Source organism: Protopterus annectens, chromosome 17.part0 (genome assembly GCF_019279795.1).
Source record: "Protopterus annectens isolate FY-2018-M chromosome 17.part0, PAN1.0, whole genome shotgun sequence".
NCBI classification, from domain to species: Eukaryota; Metazoa; Chordata; order Ceratodontiformes; family Protopteridae; genus Protopterus; species Protopterus annectens.
The window spans coordinates 424,016,643-424,037,178 of NC_056751.1; the positions used below are offsets into that span (position 1 = coordinate 424,016,643).

The following is a 20,536-nucleotide window of genomic DNA, read 5'->3' on the forward strand; positions in this document are numbered from 1 at the left end:
TAGTTATCTCTCCTTTGGGGGGGAGAGGAGGGTGAAGTTTGCACTGAACCTGTCTGCCAGTATGTTGACAATGTCTGTGGGTTCAGTGATTTTTGTATCATTTTGGACTAATTCTGAGCATATCTGGGAGTTTCCACCCAGGTTCCTAACATAGCTGAAAAAGGCCTTATGATTGTCCTTTGAATCCATGGCAATTTTTCTCTCAAAATTGGCCTTAGTTGATTTTATGAGTGCTCGTATTTTTTTACTAATAATGATCAGGGGTGACTTCCCTTTTATGGATTTTGTTCTATCATGTAATAGCTTTCTCCTCTTATTGTAAAGTTTGTTAATGGCTAGGGTCCACCAGACTGGACGTTTGCCTTTTGTGGAAAGAGTCTTGGTTTTATTTGGGATTGCCTGATCCATGCAGTCCTGGAGGTGTTCATAGAAGGCATTTGTAAGGGCTTCCGCAGCTTGGGTTGTACTTTCCTCTGGCTCAGGGGCCTTGAAGGATACCACACCAGTCTTGAGATTGTGTGTGTGTGTGTGTGTGTGTGTGTGTGTGTGTGTGTGTGTGTGTGTGTGTGTGTGTGTGTGTGCATGCGCATATGAATGCATGCAGGCAGAGGCCCTGATTTTGCCTCATTTTGTCTCTAATAAACTTTGTGGATTTCTGGCAAATTGTGGATTGCAATAATAAAATAATGACAGATATGTGATTTTCAGACTTTATATCCTCCAGAAAATGCTTGCTCATGCAAAAAAAAAAAAAAACTGTGATAAGCAACTTTCTAAGTATGTTAGAGCAATATTTAAAATTTGTTCCTGATTTTGGGTATTTGTACCTATTTCTTGAGCTAAGAGGTTGTAAAGATGTGGGAAAGTGAAGGTTGAAGTTTGTCAGACTATATAGTTCCTACAACAGCAAACTGAAATACATTTTCTTCTGAAATGTTTTGATGTTATGCTTGTTTTTATTTAATCTTTCTTATTTTAGCAACAGGAGAAAGATGACTGGTCATATAACAGAGTTTTCTGTTTTTCTGAAATTTTTTCTGGAAGGACTGCCATGTAGTTTTAAATATAGTGCGTTGCATTTTTAGATAGCTGTTTTCCACAACTGCTGTCTGGACAGATAGTTAGGGCAAGGTTATACTGCTCATTTTTCATTTACCTTTAAGTGTCTCAGTTTGCAATGGAAGACTTTTTTTATGCTTTAATCTACTGATTCACGTAAGGAATCTTTAAACTCAAATAGCAGCAGCTAAATTTGCACAAATAACAGCAATTTGGCGAAGTTTACTAGTGATCCAAACACTGTATGTAAATAAATAAATTGTGTATATAACCATAGATGATTTACAGTAACTGATAAGATGTAAAATAATGTCTGCCCAACAAATTGCATATCTAGAGCTAGAAAAACAAAACAGTTCTCTGTTTCCTTTCTTTTAAAATGTCCATTACAGTATGAATTCTCAGAAACCCTAGTAATCCTAATCCAAAATATTGCAAACCTGTATTCTAAGTAATAATGTGTTTAACACCAGCTCTAATATCTAGCTATCTAAAATGAAGAAAGGGATATTGTCTCTTGTCTCAGTGCTGCTCTGTCCTCTCTCACTGGCACTCTGGCACCCAGTTTGCTACTTCAGCAAAGGTTGCCACCATCACAGACAGGATTTATCCATTAACAAAATCTAGAGTTTACACTGGTACCTGTTCATGCAGGACAATATTTATCTGGGCAGTTGTGTTCTTAAAAAAACATCAAAAATGGCAATTGTCCTGCAATATTACAACAAATGAAAACAAATGTGTAATGTTCCTGCTGTAGTTGCATAAGACAAATATTTTGTATCTGAAACACCCTAATATTATATGAAACATCAGAATCAAGCCAACGTCTACAAGTGTGAAATTTTATTTTGGTAAAAAATTATAATCCAGTCCTCTGCACTGGTTGTGAGTATGGTGCGTCATGCAAAATCTTGTATTTACATAAAAAAATATCTCACATTGTGCACTTCAGAAGGTGGCAACCCTAGCAACATCAAGTTGGCTTAAAACTCATATTTCTAGTTGAAAAATAAACCAGCTAGCTAACAGATAGACAGTGTCATATAGTAAGCTACTGGCTTAAAAAGGTGAGTAAAGCTGGATAGGTATGTAGTAAAGCATGTAGCCTGCTTCCCCAGAAAGATACAACATTCGCTCAGAAACTATATTCCCTGCATCTGTCCCAGTGTTAAATTCCACTGCAGTGTTTCCACAGAACAGTAGCCCTGAGTACCCATGCTGGGAAGCATGGATACTCAGTGATTTAGGTATGACCCTGTATTTAAGTTCCTATACATCTGTACTCTTCTTCTTCTGGCCTTTCCCGGTTAGGGGTTGCCACAGCGGATCACCTGTCCGCTCATGATTGGCATTGGAGATTTTACAGTGTCGAGTTGCTAGCCTGGCACCCAACCTTCCACAGAAGGCACACACACATGCACTCACACCTAAGGCTAATTTAGAGTGTCCAATCCACCTACAGCATGTCTTTGGGATGTGGGAGGAAACCGGAGCACCCGGAGGAAACCCACACAACCACAGGGAGGGCATGCAGACTCAGCACAGAAGGCACCCCAGCTGAGGATTGAACCAGGGAATCTCTTGCTGTGAGGCAGCAATGCTAACTAGCATTTTCATGTGAAAATCACCTAACCTACAGTACTAAAGTGTTCTGTGGCATACAACACAAAACCACAATCAACTGATCCAGTAACAGTGGAGTACAATGGTCTACTGTACAACCTGAGAATGACTAATGGCTTATGTTCTACAGAATAAAGGAGGACATGTGAGAAGTGTTTGCTGCCAGGCTGCACTCTTGCAAATCACAGAAGTAAGTCCCAGGCAGAATGAGTCTCAGCAAATATGTTAAACCAGCGCTGCTTCTTAACAACTGATCTGTCAACTAACACAGAGGTCACACACGTAGCACATTATATGTACAGAGGTATTAAAAAAAGTCTGACCTTCCTATAATATGATGGCTCTGTTCATCTGAACTTCAAGTTTCACCCTCCATCACCAAAGTATTGTGTAAAAAGGCTAACCTCCTTTAAAAAGAGGGGATGCCATCCACTGCAGTGTGATGGGTGCTATGGGCTTGTGAGAAAATAATGACATAATAGGATAAAGATAATGACGTTATAGGGCAAAGAGTCAATTGGGAGTAGAGCACAGTATCATGGCCAGAAAAAATATATAACAGTGATAAAGAGGCTTTATTTTCTATAATTACACAGGGGTGTTACAAAGCACCATTTACGTGATTCCAGACTTTAATTCCAGTGGACTAAATTAGCAATACAGCTACAGCAATAGAGCTGAGGATTGTACAGTCTGATTACTGAATAATAGAGCCATTCTTCTCCATACCCACATGTGATGTGAGTGTAGAATAGAATTACTTCTTTATCCTTTTTCTTAACAGACTGTGAAACACCTTTCTTATGTTTAGATTACTTATTGGCTGTGACTGCTACCTACCATAGTCTTCTTGTCTGCCTTCTGAATTGTGTAACCAGTGATTTCAGAATTCCCATCATCCTTTGGTGGTGTCCACTCAATGGAAGCATTGAATCCCCAGACATCAGTAATCTTCACTATCTGTGGGGGTCCAGGCTTTTCTGTAAAGGAGAAGAATCATAAGAAATGCTATTTAATGTAACGTTTCCAATATTCCTTATCTCCTAACAAAGATGAAAAAAGAAAATGCTAATAATCAAGCAGTATCAGTGTCTCTAGGAAAAGATGATTCACCATTAGTAGATATTACAAATATACCTCCATAACTTGTATAGGTTCATATCATGTACTGGAAGACAATGAAGCTAATGTGATTATAAACTGTTTAATGTACTTTTATTACATGTTCCATTAAAGGATCCTGATCTGAAGAATGGGACCATTTAATAACAAGATCCCACTCACCTATTTTTCTTACATATCCTTTTCAGTGATACATAGTAGGCAGACCAATCCTATGCTTCCCTTTTTAGCAATATTCTTAAACATCTCTGTCCATGATTCATAACAGGGAGATGAATCCATGACCCCCATAGTCACTGACAATATGTTATCATCCCCGTCCGCACAATATTGCATTGATTACATAGTTCACTCAGTGGGCAGCCAGTCCCGGCAAGAGTTTTCCTAACCAGTGATGAGATACAGTATATTGGCTGTGATGGCCTGCTTCATCTCCACTATATTTTTATGTCCTGAATCTTTCAGGCACTTGAGGACAGAATAAGCATCTTTTAAGGTCTATCTCAAAAACGTTATACAAGGCTGACAGAGTATTTGTTTATGTTGACAGAAAGGGCTCTTAGCATGATTCTATGAAGAATATAGCAATAACCCACGCCTGGGTGTGGGTAATGCTGGATTTACCCACGGTTGGCGTGGTTTGGTCCCGAGGGCGAAGCCCAAGGGACCAAACAAAGACAACCGTGGGTAAATCCAGCATTACCCGCACCCAGAAGTGGTTATTGTTATTATTAATGACATTATTTAAGAAAAGAAATAATTACTTTTCTTAAATAATGGCATTGTATACGCCTTTGCTGCCCTTCTGCAGCTGTCTGGTGTTCAGCGTAGTTCTGATGTACTGCATGCCTCGCAGTACATCAGAGTTGGGCAAAAGCAACGGAGAACGCAAGATCTCCGTTGCTTTTTACTGTCTCACTATGTTAAATGGGTTTAACATAGTGAGACAGCTTTAAAATAAGCAACGGAGATCTCCGTTGCTTATTTTAAAGCTGTCTCGCTATGTTAAACTCATTTAACATAGCAGACAGGTTTAAAGCAACGGAGATCGCAAGATCTCCGTTGCTTTTACATTGTGTCGCTATGTTAAAGGAGTTTAACATAGCGAGACAGCTTTAAAAAAAGCAACGGAGATCTGCGTTGCTTTTTTTAAACCTGTGTCGCTATGTTAAACTCTTTTAACATAGCGAGACAGTGTTTTATACTAACGGAAAAAGTCCGGGCGACCGGACCTTTTTCCGTTAGTATATTGAGGGATTTACAACGGGCACGCTGGTTGGGCTGGCCAATCAGCGTGCACGTTTTAGAGGAGGCATTGTATAATTCTAAATAATTCTTACTCAATTTCAAGATGAACTGATCATTGTTTTGTCACATCTATACTGAAAGAGTAATTCCTTGTTTCACCTGGGCTTTTTCAGGAATAACTTGCACTTATGTCATACAAGTAATTATTCCTGCTTACATGAAGCACTGCAGAGTTTGTCTGTTTTTAATATCTACCACAGTAAGTCACTTTTACAGTGTTATTAGACATCCTTTTATAGTGTTATTAGACATCCTTTTACAGTGTTATTAGACATCCTGTTTCTGTTGGCTTTAAAGTCATTGCTTGACTTCATTGATGATTCTCTGAGTGATTTCATTTTGGGGAATGATTTATTAGTGAAATATTCTGTGGCTGTAAATGTTTCATGTTGTTTTGTGGGCTTTAATTATGTTAGAATATAACAAATAAGAGAATGCGTGACAGGAAACACCTACCAATGACTTAGTAATTTCCTCAGAAGGGCTAAAAAATCACAACCTAATTCAGTAGCTCACATGTAGTATTTAAAGATGATAGTATCATATCTGCTATTTCTCCTCAGACTTCCAGCACAGAACATTCTCTGAATTAAATGCTGGTTCCAACCTTCTTTTAAGAAAGTTTACTTAATTATTATTAAAACTTAAGTTTGATATTTTAAGCCCTTGCCTCAGTTTCTGCAATGCACACATTTAATTGTAAGTACTACTGCTATCCAGTGTTTACTAAAGTTAGTGATTCAAAGTGGTTTGACTTTAAAACTCCACTGCCAATCATAAGTGGACAGGTGATCCGCTGTGGCGACCCCTAACCGGGAAACGCCGAAAGAAGAAGAAGAACATCTAGAATTATGAATGGGTGATAGTGAAATGTCCAGGTAGAAGGAAATGTTCTACACATTTTCTAGAAGTAAGCGGACAGAACTGTGAGCTTGCCTTTCTACACAAAAACTTAAATTCCTTGGGGATATGATGTTTGAGCACCAAAGGTCTTTCCTCCGTGGTTCAGGGGTACTGAAACTGTATTCTCCTTTCCTTGCAGTGCTTATGCTACTGTAAATGTTTAATTTACATATAAATATATCACTATATTCCCTTAGTTGCTCCTCAGAGCCCAGATCATGGCTGGAAAGGGTCTACAGACCAGACCACCAACTTAAATAGCAATCGGTCAATCAACCAATCAACCATTAAATAAATACCGAGGGATATTATGGTGGATATGAGAGTTGTGAGAAAGAATTCAAGTCCCAGTCCTTTTTTGCTCGAGAGAACTCCCACCACTAAGACAGCTAAAAATAAAGTTGCTGAACAGAAGGATACCTTTACTTCTTTAAACATATCATGCTAGTGGTATAGCCATCAGCTTTTTTGGAGGATTTTTTTCCTTTATTGCCTACCAACCATCAACTTGCTGACAATAAGGTTCAGTCCATTCTTTCCTCTATAAAGCAGAAGAAGCTGATCACAGGAGACTGCCGGCCAAATAGGTACCATTGTTTTGCTTAAAATGACCCTATCCTGTCATGGCTGAGGTACTTATTGACTTGCACAAGAGCTGCAATGCTTTCCCCTCTGTGGCATCTTGCATGCTCCAGTGTACACTTGCAGGGAGGCTGCTGTCTATTACAGTTTGTCAGAGCCATAAACACACATCCTTAATCCATATGCTGCTCTCCAAACTCATACTTCATAGTGGAAGTCACTGTCACAAAACAAACAGATTGCCTCACTCCCTTCAGCCAGCATCAGCCACTCACTCCAACACCTTCACTGCTTGGCTCATCTAGAAATCAGGATGCTAATCAGGTCCTAGTTCTCTGGCTCGTACTCAAGGTTTCCTTCATCTACATCACAGACCTGATATACAGCCATCTGACTTTAAAGCTCTTTGTATTTATGACCACCTAGCAGAAAGCTGTAAATGAACGAATGATTTCCCCTGCTGTAGATATTATTGACCCCAAAGCAAAGGAAGCTGTCTATAGTGCTTAATCAATATATACATATATGGGTGTAGGACACCCAATCAAATGGACACAATGTCAACACCTGTTTGTTTGACACTATTTGGTCAACGTAGACAGATGATTGACAGGTGTGCGAGATTAATAATCCCAAGTACACGAATATTCCCTTTCCCTGGGGGACTGTACAGTCTCAAGAGTTAATATATATAATTAGGAGGAGGTGTGGGGTGCAGGGAAGCTTGCCCCCTGCAAAAAAATCTTGCTGTTGATTTAGTCTGCTTCAGGGTAATTCCCAAAGCATGTGCATAACATGTCAATATTTGTTAATTAAACATTTACATCAATCTCCTGGCTGTTAGCATTGTATCCATTAGATCAGGTGTCCCACCCTACACACACATGTGTGTGTGTGTGTGTGTGTGTGTGTGTGTGTGTGTGTGTGTGTAAAGGTCTGTACCATACGGGCTTCTCTGCTGTAAAATCAAACATGGCTTCTGTGATAGACATGAGGCGGGTTTGATTTCAAAGGTTAGCTTTATAAAGAAAATATTCATAGATTATAGGCTCATAGATAAGTACTAGGCTTGTTGCGCTTGCAGGCCATTTTAAGCCTAGCCAATTTCCCATTTGGTGCTTGATGTTAGATTGGCCTTATCCATTCCACAGTCGATAATTCTATATTAACCCTAGTGAGAGTAATTGGGTTCATACCATGTATAATCTGAGGGAACCCATGCATGGAATAAAGCATTTAGGAGCTGCCGCTGTCCAGTAGTTATATAGGAGGAAGTCCTGGGATACACTTTCTGTTTCTCATCTATTGATCCAAATTGTGCTTGAATATGGACATGGATGAGCTTTGTTTTACGTGGACGATGAGTCTGTTCCAGAGCAGCAGTATACTCTGTGAGATAAACCTCTCAGGCAAAACTGTTCTGTTGATATTGCAGAAGAGGTTTAGATCCTTAGATCAAATATTTCTGATGCCCTTTGACTTGCTGATGTGCAGGAAATCTATCAGTACTGGGTCAGAGGATGTCTTGTATGCCAGACACAGGTCACTTCTTAACAGTCGCTTGATACAAAATATAATGACAGAGATTTGAGTTGTTCATCTAAGAAATATTGTTTAGGCCTCACATCCTTTTAGTAAGGTGTGTCTGTGGGTATTCCAGTTGTTGCATGTGTCAGGAGTGGTACACACCAAAGGGGGCATTATACTCAGTGATTGGCCTGGTGAGGACTGAGTAAAGGTCTTTCAGCATCTCCTGTTATGCGTCGCCACAGCAGATCACTGGTCCACAGATTTATTGGCAGTGGAGTGTTTACAGTGTCGAACTGAAAGCCCGATGCCCAACCTTCACAGAAGGCACACACACACACACACGCACACACTTACTGCATGTCTTTAAAACTCATTCGACTTTAGGGAGAATATGCAAACTTCTCAAAGAAGGTGATCCAGCTGAGAATCGAACCAGAGAACCTCTTGCTGTGAGGCGACAATGCTAACCACTGCACCACCATGGCTACATCTGGTGGGGACTGAGTGAAAGAGAAAATGATATCCTTTGATCTAGACACAGTCCCTTTGTTTATAAACTGAGCAATATAGAAGGACTTTCTTATAGCAATGGACACATGTTGGTTGAATGTTAGATTACTGTCCACATTGGTTCCCAAATTCTAAACAACTGGGTCAACTCCTAGGGATGTTTTGTTAATCTGGTGGTTTCCTAGGGTAGATAACTTTCCAAAGGATACAGTAATGACTTTTCTGGCATTTAGTTTCCGTCCATGATTTTGTTACCAGTTGTTTATGTGAGACAAGCATTTCTGCAGGATGGCTGAATCATTTAAGGATTTAGTGGCTGCTCCTAGCTTGCAGTCATCTGCAAACTTAGTCAGCCATAGACATTTGGTCTTGGCTTTTACTTCAGAGAAATAGATGCCAAACAGGACAGGCACCAAAACAGAACCTTGGGGGTCTCTACCAGTGACTGGTCTCTTTGTGGAGCTAATTTCCCTTATTTTGATTTCCTGCATCCTCTCTGTGAGCTGGTTGGTAATCGAATGGTTTCTGCAAAGATTAGGACTTTTCAGTTTCTCATGGTCTTCTGTTTTGTCCAGAGGAAGCTATACTGACAAAGGATTGGAAGACAGATTCAGATGAAGGAGAATCTGTAAAAGTATTTGCATGCTTTGATGTAGTCCTCTTCTGCTACTACTTACTGTACTGGGATAGGCAAGCAGCCTCTCCTTTTCAGAAGGATGGGTGTATCTAGTCCATGTGATATAATTGCATCTGCCTGAAGATAGAAGACATTGATTGCCTAAAAATAAAACTTTTTGGATTTCATTTTTTTAATTATTTATTAGTTTATACTCTTACTTAGATATTTACTTGCTCTCAGTTTGGTTAGGTAATATTGGATGTAAACTGCCCTAGACAGGCCTTGATATTTCATTTTATTACCAGGTGTAGCTCTCTTTGTGATCCTGGGTTGTTGCTGAGTTGCTTAATCTCTGAGCTACCAGTATGTACTTGCTACCAGTTTGCTATAGTTTGACTTTATATTGTGATTTGAATATTTACTTGTAATTTGGTTTTGCATTGTTAGTTTTAAACTGTCCTAAATGGGTTTTGTTATTTAATCTACATTATCAATGCCGTCCTAAATGGGTTTTGTTATTTAATTTACATTATCGGTGTTGAAGCTCTTTGTATAATCCTGGGTTGCCACTGAGTTGCTGAATTAAGAAGCTGCTGAGCCACTGAACTGTAGTATTTATTGATATTTGTTTGCTGGCATGCTTTTTATTTTTAGCAGTTTGTTACAGAGATACTTTATTTTTTTACTTTTGCAACTGTTGCAATTATGTTATAATTCTCTAACAGCAATGCATTGTTGTGCTACTTCAGTATAATTATGCTGCATTGGATTATGAGGGGGATGCCGCATTGGCCTCTATGATTTCTCAGTGGATGTGTCTGTGTTTAGTTGGAACGACTTTGAACTTTTATGGATGCTTTCTGAACTGCTCTTCTTTGTGGGATGTTAACATCATGAAGGATATGGGTTGTAAAGATTTTGCTTCTGTCTGTATACCATGGATTTATTTGCAATGGATTGTTTATGTCTGGAGCCTTTATGGAACCTTTTTTATTCAGATTTCTTGGGACATTTCTGCATGCATTTAGTGGCTTTATTCTCATAATCTGCTGATGTGTAATATTTATTTCAGCATCTTTATTTTTAAATAATACTACATAGCTTGCAATATTTTTTAAAGGTGACTGTAGTAATTTCATTTGCTTCACTCTGATATGTGTTAAATACTTAGAAAATAATCACTATAGTAAATCTGAAGGTGAAGTTTGAAGTACCACAGTTCTTTCTCTAGAGTCAGTCTGAAAGATCCTGCTCCAGTGGTATAAGTGTAAAGGAATGAAGGGGTTGAATGCAGTCCATATCGCAGATGAATCCCCAGTCTGATGTTTTCTGTCATTATGACATTTTTTTTAGTTTTTCTAAATGACTTCTTTAGTATCCATGCTCTGGTGGTGTAAGGATGCCCCCTCTAACAGCTCCAGTTCAAGGTTTCTTTCTCCTTCATTCAGCTTACACTTTAAGATTAGTCACTGAACTGAGTTAGATAATCCAGTTCCTGTCTTTATCCTCATCCAAATGCATAAGGGACTGAAGCTTACACAAGTAGATCCTAGAAGGCAATTGTATGCAAATATTTCCAGAACCAGAGAAATCTGGAAATTATCTCTTCAACTTCTTTACAGTTAATGAGTTAGGTGTTCCTGTAGGAAAGCAAGTGATTTCCAAGTAGTCACTGGCAACTGAGTCTGCAATGATTCCCATGGAAAGCCTCTTCAAAACAGTCCACATAGTTCATTCTCCTAGAACAGCAATGGGTTTCACTGCCTACTCTAGGGAAATTATCTCTGTAGCAATATAAAAAGGTACTGTTTGGTGTACAGTGCACAAAATAGAACAAGCTAGATGCTGCCCCCAGAACGTGATGTATTTTGCTATGACATTTGCACAGGGGATGCACACTGGCGTATCAGCAGAATGTCTGGGTGCTTAGTTTTATAGTCTACCCATGCAGCACTGTGAAGACAGGCATTTGAAGGTGCAGCTGCATGAGGTACTCACCATAAAGGTAAATGATTCCTGTTACCAGAATGGGATCATTTCCTCTTCTCCTTTATGCTCTCAGTTTTTACAGGATTTTTTAATGTACTGAATTTTGTTGCTATATTGGTGTGTGACTCTATTGTATAGTAATACTCATCCCTCTGTGTTCATGCACCATGACAATATGATAGGATTGGGTTGGCCAAGCAAAGATCCTAACTACAAGATAGAAAACTATCACGGTTGTGTTTTATGAATAATGTCTACATCTTTTACTAATTTTTCTTATATTTATCAACCTCCATAATGGTAGTACTTAGTATGGAACAGATTGTAATATCAAAAATCATAAACTAGGATTACTATTCTTTCTGCATGATCTATATCTTAATTTGTCCCTTGTGGCAGAATTATTAAATTGGATATGTTGATGGAGCCTGTGATTTGCTCCACAATAGTTTGCTGTTTTCAAGGCAAAAGCAATTTCTCTATTTATTGCCATAACTGGGAAATTGGTAGGAAATTAACTTTTATTTATTTATTTGTCTGTCTGCCTGTTTGTCTTTATCTGTTTGTCTGAAAGGTGTGTTGGACCACTGGGGATCATTTTAATTATATTATAAATAAGACAAAGATTAGCATAAGCAAGATACGTTTTCCTCCTCCCTTCCATCTGGATATCTCCTCTCTGGCCTCATGATTGCTGCCCATATAACAAGAGCCAGTCTGCATGCCACAGAGTTCCTTGTCAGTGTCACTCTCACTGATTACTTTGGCATCAGCTCCTTCAGTAGTGAGTGAAAGCTGGATGTAAAGCCAATCAACCTGCCAAACATGAACTAAGGATTGCTATGCTGAATATAGGATAACAGACAGGACACAGCTTGGAAGTGGATGATATGATGGTAAAGAGGAGACTGGACATCCTGTGTATTTAAAAGACAAGGTGGAAGGGCAGTACTATAAAGGCACTTGGCTTGGGTACCAGTGTGTACTACTCAGGGGGAGGACAGACTAGAAACACTGTGAGAATTGTAGTGAGGGAGAGTCTTCTGAAGACAGTGAGGGGCATCGTCATAATTAGTGATAGACTCATGGTGACTAGACTCCTGTGAAAAGATAGGGCAATATTCAAAATTTGAGCCTGTGCCTGACAGTGAGTTGTGATGGTGGGGAAAAGAGTTAATTTAGGTAGCAGTCGCAGGACACACTAGATAAAGTGGGAAAACATTTGCTGATGCTGATAATGGGGGAACTGAATGTTCATATCAGGGCAGACTGAACAGGATATGAGGACTGCCTGGATCCACATGAGCTGGACAATTTGAATGAAAAAGTGGCCAGTCTAGACTTTTGTTTGGCAAATGGCTTGAAGATGGCCAACACATGGGGTCAGTTAGCAAGAGAGCTATCCAGAAAATCACATACCAGGGTGGCCAACATGCATGATAGACTTACTCCCAGTAAAGAAAGGGCATTGTAGTAGATACTGTAAAATTATCCCCAAGGAAAAAGTCAGATCACAGCAGAAACCATGGGTGGCCACAATTAGCTGCAAGCAATGGTCAGGGAAAGCTCTAACGTCAAAAGAGACTAGGTTGAAGACTTGGAAGTTGACTGAACTGAAAGCACAAGAGTTCCAGGAAATACTCAGTTCTAGCACTTTAGGAAGAAGAGGAAATATGCAGAGTTGAGGAAGAATGGCAGCATCTGAAAACAGCATGTGTGAGGACCATACAGCAGATATGTGGCTGAGCCAGGCATAGAAATGATGTACATAAAGCTGGTGGTGGAGTGCAGAAGTCCAGGAAGTCATCAAAAGAAAAACGGAGTGCAGGAAAAAGGTAGGAGATAGAAAATGAACTAGGCCAAGAAGGAATACTGGTTGCCTAACAATGAGGCTAAGAGAGCAGTTGCAATATCAAGGCAGAAGGCATCAGAGGCACTCCACCAGCTTTTTGGAAAGTGAAACAGCAGATGGCACAAAGAAACTATATCAGGTTATAAGGCAAAGACAGAAAGATAAAGAAGATAGTCATCAGACACCATTCATAAGGGATGACAGCAACGACCTGCTGACCTGTCCATAGGATATCAAAGGCAGTTAGAAGGAGTAATTCCAACAGCTTCTGAATGAAGAAAACCCCACAGAAACTGCACTGCCCCATACATAGCCTACAATGAAAGAGGAGGAAGAACCCACACTAGAAGAAGTAAGAAGAGCACTAAGGGAAATCAGCAGGTTCAGATGAGGTAAATGCAGAAATGATCAAGATGTTAGGTAAATTAGGGAAGATGTGGCTGCTGAGGGTACACATAGCAGTACAGAGAGAATGGTGTATCCAAGCTCACTGGAGAATAAACAGTCTAATGCCGGTGTACAACAATAAAGGGGCATTCCCAGCTGTGGGCAGTATAGCAGTATCAAACTCATGTCACGTTATATGAAAGTGATGGAGAGGATGATCGATAAATTAATATGCAGATTCGCAGAAAGTAAGATGGTACTTTAATAGTTTTGATTTAGATCATGATACAGCATAACTGACCAAGTATTTACAGATATAGAAAGCAAATATGAAGCGCCCAAGAAAGCTGTTATGGTCAGTCCTGAGATGGTTTGAAGCTCCAGGAACATTGATAGAATTGGTACAGGTTAAGTATAAGGACCGAATGGCACAAGTGCAAATTGTGTTCAGACTCACTGAGGGGTTCCTGGTGGGAGTAGGGATTCTTCATAGTTCAGCTATGAACCCACTTCTGTTCATACTGGTGATGAAGTACATTAGCAAACAGATTATAGGGGACAGGCCAACAAAGCTGCTGCATGCAGTCAATGTGGTGTCACAAGCAGAATCTGAATAAGAACTCTGGCAAATGATAGGGGAATGGATTATAAAACGGAAGATATGGGATGAAACTGAGTACAGAGAAAACAGCTGTCATGGCAACAAAAAAATTAAGACAGAAGGGAACTAAAAAAAAGAAAAAAACAGATAGAAGGGAAAATAGTGTCTGAGATGGGTGGTAGGATGCAGAATGTGGAACAGATGAAGGAATGATAACATTAGTGCAGAAGCCAAAGTAGCTCCAATTGCAGAGAAGGCCAAACAGAACTTATTAAAAAAGTCTGGGCACTTATGCAGGAAAGCAGCAGATGATTTGATGAAGAACATTTGGAAGACACAGGAAGAAGGCAAGAGGAAATGAGGATGTCTAGTAAAGAGATGTATAGATTATATAAATTATGTGAGAGAAGACCTGCAACAATCTGGCATGACTGTCAAAGAAGGTAAGAGAGTGGCATTAAATCAAGAGAGGAGGCAACAGTTGATGCAACTCCCAACCCCGTGTACAAGATGGGAAAGAAGGGGTTAATGATAATAATAATGACCTGCAATATCTGTGGCCTTGATGTCAACCAGTTTGGTGCCAATGTCTGGTAGGATTGAGGTCACTGACATAGAGGAGTTGACCGCAATCACAGTGCCCATGCCATTGGTGCCATTTAAGGTGTTAGTGAAATTATTATCAGATGCCTAAAGCCCAAAGCTACCTGTCTTGGAGTCAGTGTAGTTCACGATGCAGAAGACCAGGATGGAGTGCTCAACTTTTAGTTTCTCACTTGCTATGATCTTCACACTACATGGGCACTCAACACCATGAGACTCAGCACTGTTGTCAGTGAAGAAAGAACAGGCCTCCACACAACACTTACTGTTGACTTGTTAGTCTTATAATCTCACAATGGTATCAGTCTTGTCCCAGACTCCCATGGGTCTGAGCATTTAGCCCCTCCATCTTCTCATCAAATTGAATCTTTCACCTTCATTGCCTACTGTGTGATCTTGAGCAAGTCCGTTAACCAGATAATGTTTTGGGGCAAATGGGAATTTGAACTAGGCTCTGTAATTTTCTACTGGACTGCATGCTTAGTAAGTACCTATAACCCCGTGAATCTGTGGGACATAGGTAGTTACTTGGGCCCAAAATAACTGATTTGGGCAGTCCTGCTTTGGTTCAGAGTACCAGAAACATTGGTAGAATTAGAGCAAGTTATGTATAAGCACCCACTGACTCAAGTACAGACAATGTTTGGTCATACAGAGGAGTTCCCAGTAGGAGTGGATGTACATCAGGGTTCAGCTCTGAGCCCACTGCTGTTCATGCTGACAATGGACTACATTAGCAAACAGGTCAGAGGGGACAGATCAACAAAGTTGCTGTATGCAGACGATGTGGCATTACAGACAGACTCTGAGCAAGAACTTCAACAGAGGATAGGGAAATGGAATACAAAACTAAAGGTTCATGGGGTGAAACTGAGTGCAGATAAGACAGTTGTAATGACAGCAAATGAGGCAAATCAGAAGAAGATGAAAATTGAGATAGAAGGGAAACAGTGGAACAAGTTAACAGCTTCAGCTATCTGGGAGGGGTTGTTAAGGAGAAGGGAAGACTGAACGAGGAGATCAAAGTTAGAATCAGAGGGGCTGCAGCCACCTGGCACAGTGTCAGGGGTAGTGTATGACAGAAGAACACCAAAGAAGCTGAAAAGTAATACGCCTCCCCTACCCCATGCAGAAAATAGGGGGAAAAGGGGGCTGATGATGATGATGATATTGAATTTGCAGATGCCCATGTAATAATCAAGGTTAGTCTTGAAGGATGCGAGGGTATCTTCCTGTTTAATTTATAAGGGCAGTTTATTCCAGAGATGGGGTTAATTTCTGATAATAAATCTGTCCCTTTAGTGCATTTTGTTTATATGTTGGCTGAAATTGAAATCTTTAGAGCTAGTGATACTGGGGCTGTTTGCCTTGTGGAGATGTAGGACATTAAGAAGGGTTTGGCCCTTGATGAAATGGAATGTATATATCTTATGTAAGAGTCTATAAGAGACTGTCTGTAGAAATAGGGCTTCAAGCCTGCCTTGGCCGCTCAGGATTTTTTGACTAGTAATATTCTTGCTTAGGAAATAATGGGGCCTTTCTAACTGTGCAGTGTTTCTGAAGAGGCATTCCTCCCTGTCATATCGTACAGGCGCTCCAGCCACTAGTCAAATTCAGTTCACCTGTATCATAGTCAGAGCTTTATCCTATGTCAAGGAGAATGCATAGAACTAATTGATTTTATCACTGATGTCTATGATTGCTATGTGGTGCCAAACAACAATTGAGATACCTTAAGGAGTTCAGTTACACAATATTGCCCTGATGACAGGAAGAAAGATGAAGACCCTTAGATAGGGAAAATGAATAGGGGTTTAACACAAACAGAAGCGAGTGTGAATGTTTAGAGATGACTTCCATTTTATGGACAGAATATTGACAGAACTAGACTTTGCAATCAGCAAGATATGAGAGATGAAATTTGAGATAGAAGGGAAACAGTGGAACAAGTTAACAGCTTCAGATACCTGGGAGGGGTTGTTAAGGATGCATCCAAGTCCCAGAAAGTGCTGCATTTTATGTTGTATCTAGGAATGACAAACTGCTTCCAGAACTTTCTGTGGAATTATGCACAGTACTCACCCATCAAATGTATAAATTCAGAATGTTCTGAAAGGAAAGGGTCAGAGGACTGCAAACTTGCCTTCAAGGTATCAAAATAATTGAGTAGATCAGATAGGATGGTTACTCAGTTTGGTCTATCTTTGCTTAGTAGATTGACATGTAATGCTTTGTTTTAAACTCTGTGATGGTGCAGAGAGATCCAGAGGATTTGTTTCAAGGTTATTGAATAAAGCTGAATGTGACTACCCATATCTGAATAGAAGCCCTTAGCTTGGTCTAGGGAGTAAAAAAAAGAAAATTACCAGTATTTATTCAGAAGATTTATGCTGATTATGGATTATGAGTCAATGCCAGCTGTTCTTAATGAGGAAAGATGTATTATTGATGATTACAAACATGTTGTAGTGTTGGTCTCTGTTACTAGGTAACCACTCATATGACACTGAATACAAGAAAACAAAGCAACATGGTAATGCTAATAGACCTTTGTTATACTATGTGAAAATACTCAGGGCTTAACAACCACGGATACAGTAGATACATACTGTACATCAGTTATTGCACAGTTACCTATAATAAATGCAACTGTGCAAAGGAAAACCAGAAATTAACCCAGTAATATTAGAAGCATTTAAATTTCTGATTACGCCACTAGATAAAAGTAGCAAATTGTATGTCAAAGGACCTTGCTGTTTTGTTCTAGAGTAGTAATCCAGCTTCGTTATTTTCCAGAATGCTAAGTGTTATACTTGTGGGTACCTGTACAGATGTGGCGTGACACTAATACCCAAATTGAAGACTTATCCAGAAGCTGTGGAGAACGAATCACTGCTAGTGCCCCTGTATCCTAGGGAATGTCTACAGGCATTATGATAGATGTGCTAAACTGTGTATAGGACTAGATCAAAAGGATGCAGTATTAATGTTGGACATGTGATCTGGAGAAGATACATAAATCAGTTAATAAATGTTCAGCAATCCAATGATCTACAGCTGGTTACTAGTTGACATGAGTGTGGAAGAGCCACCAGCAAGATGATGCCATGGAGCTGATACCTGCTGCCACCTTTGTAACAGCCCTCCATAGCCTAACCTCTGCCACCTTTGTAGCAGCCCTCCATATCCTAACTTTAAAAGATGTATGTATGACCAGATCTGTAACAGAAGAAAGATAATTAACAAAACAGTTACAAAAGGAATATTATCATGCAGTTTCACAAACCATGATGGTTGGCAGACTAGACCAGGGGTCATGGACAGTTCCAGACTGCAATGACTGAACAGCTTTCCATTCCAAGAAGGACAGTACACCAAATGTTTGACCATGACTGGTTTCAGGGAGAGATGAGTGAATAGTTTCACATCCCAAGAAGTATGGCATACTGGGTGCTTGGCCATAGATGGGCAGATGATCAAATTCAAGGAATACTACTGACTGGCTAAACCACTGGTGTTCTAGTGTCAGCAGCAGAGAGCATCACTAAAAGGCCTGATCATCTTATTGTTTCATTTCCAAGGGCCACAGAAATGATAAGCTAAGTGCAACGTCTGATTCCTTCAGAGACTAAAACATCGAGGGTGGGAAAATATAGTTTGTTGATTAAGAAACAGTACAAATATTAGCAGAAATAAATTTAGAAACTATTTACAGCAATAAACATTGCTAAGTAACTTGACAAATGTATATGGCCGTACTGTGAGAAACCAAAGAATTAGTCTTACTAAAACTAAATTGAATACTTTGGATTCATGGATGTTAGTTTAGAGATGATGTTTACCTCAGCTAAATGATATCTGCACTATGGAAAGTAATGTGAAACATGTACTTTTATAATTAATGACGTCTTTGACTCATACTTGAGTTGTTCTCTTACCCTAGATTGAAATGTAAAAGGGGTGGAAGGTAGCACATGTGATAGTTTACAAATTAGTCAGTGGCCAAGCTGAACATCAGCTACTGTAGGTAAAACACAGCCAGTCATACCTTGGGTCTCTATGTGCACATTAATGCTTTACAGTCATATGTACGTTTAGGCAAACATACATCAGCTGTTAGTGCAGGTATGTTTAGAAAAGACAGAATACTGTAGAGTTCTTAAAGTTTAACATGAATAAAGCAGTGAGGTCTGATTGGACATACTTCAAACATGCTAAGACTAGGCTCAGTGACACTGTCTGTCATCTCTTCCAGCAAAACAAGTGAGCATAAACAGTACTTGCAACTTTGACTTGATGCGTTTCCCCCTGCATGAAAATTGAGTAGGGAAAGGCAGAAAACAGTTAAGCTGTTAGTCTGGTCTAAATGGTTTGGGAAATAAGAAATAATGGAATCAGTGTAAAAAGAAAATACCTCCTTAATAATTCATTGAAGATTTAATGTGTGAGAGTCACTGAGCCTTACAACTTTCTTAGAGTGAGTGGCAGAGATAAAAGGTTTGAGAAGATGCATAGATATGGCATAGATATCCAGGATGGCTAAAGATGTGGGCTTAGGCACCTAACTGCCTAGCAGACGTGAGGCTGTGTTCTATAAAAAAAAAAAAAAAAAAAAAATATATATATATATATATGCTCGACTGAGCAAACGACTGAAATCCAAACGGGTGGGCATAATTGAGCGAAAGTGCTTTTCACCGAAGAAGCACTTTCGCGTAAGTATGACTGTTGCTGAGGCTGTACTATGGTGCAGGTAAGGGAAATTTCCCTTTTGTCCACTGTAGTGCGGTCTCGGAGGGAGAATACTAAAGTAAGGAGTGTGTGGGGGTGCAGGGGGGTGAAGCCCCCCTGCTAAAATGTAAATGTAGTGTTTTTTTTTTTGTCACACGCTTTAACGAAAGCACTTTTTCGATAAAAGTGCTTTCATTAAAGTGTGTTTGGGTTTTATGGATTCGGACATTTGCTCAGTCAAGCAAACGTCCTAGATCCATATATATATATATATATATATATGTATATGTTTACTGTTTAATATAATAGTGTGTACAAACTGCTCATCCTTTCAGTAAAACACTAGACTTTTAAAAATGATAGCAGTGAGGCAGAAAGAGGAGCACTTTCTCACTGTTTCAGAATAAAAGGCCTTTGTAGGTAATGATTTGAAATATTGGGACCCACTAGACTGAGCTCCAAAACACGGTGACTGAATGGCTGAAAAAACAGACTTACTAAGTCCAGTATGGCCATTTCTAAGGATATTCCCTTTTCTCAGAGGTATGGCGATCTTGGAATTAGCATATATAAGTTTGGGGTTGTGGGGATTTTGCCCCTCCAGATGGGGGCACAACAAGGCTTGTCCCTCTGCAAAAAGAAGTTTAAAGGAGAAGAGGGATGTTTGAGATTCGCTCATCTGGATTTTCGATCGTCTTTTTTTTTTGGTGCGTCGGCACTCAGCATTTGGAGTGCCAACATTTCAATAGGGAGCAAGTCTTTATATTGCAGTTACCATGTAATTAATGGCAATATTCTTTGTATAAGCTTACCCGACTGACTAATTTATTAATGTATGTACTTTTAAACAGGTCTACCTTTTTGCACAAAATTAGTAAATCTAGGAAGTTAAGGCTGAGTCTGAGGGCAAATATTGTGCCATGTCTAAATCACAGCAGTCAAATTTATGCTGTAGTGTTTAGTTCAAGGACTTAACTTCCTTAATGTTACATCTAAGAATGCAGAAGATGTGGATGGAAGATGTATTTTTTCGGGTACTAATCTAAACTGAGACCATTATCCAAGCAGGGAAGTAATGGTAAAAAAAAAAAACGAATTACCAACTCAGAGGAAT

The 20,536-nt window shown here is 39.5% G+C and overlaps 1 protein-coding gene across 1 annotated transcript in view; it reads right to left on the reverse strand.

Annotated features, from left to right (window-relative positions):
• Positions 1-20,536, reverse strand: part of MYBPC2 (myosin binding protein C2) — a 591,519-nt gene that overhangs the window by 81,222 nt on the left and 489,761 nt on the right. The window contains exon 25 of the mRNA XM_044059467.1: positions 3,526-3,665. Within this exon, the coding sequence (XP_043915402.1) occupies positions 3,526-3,665 (140 nt within the window). The remainder of the gene's footprint in view (positions 1-3,525; positions 3,666-20,536) is intronic.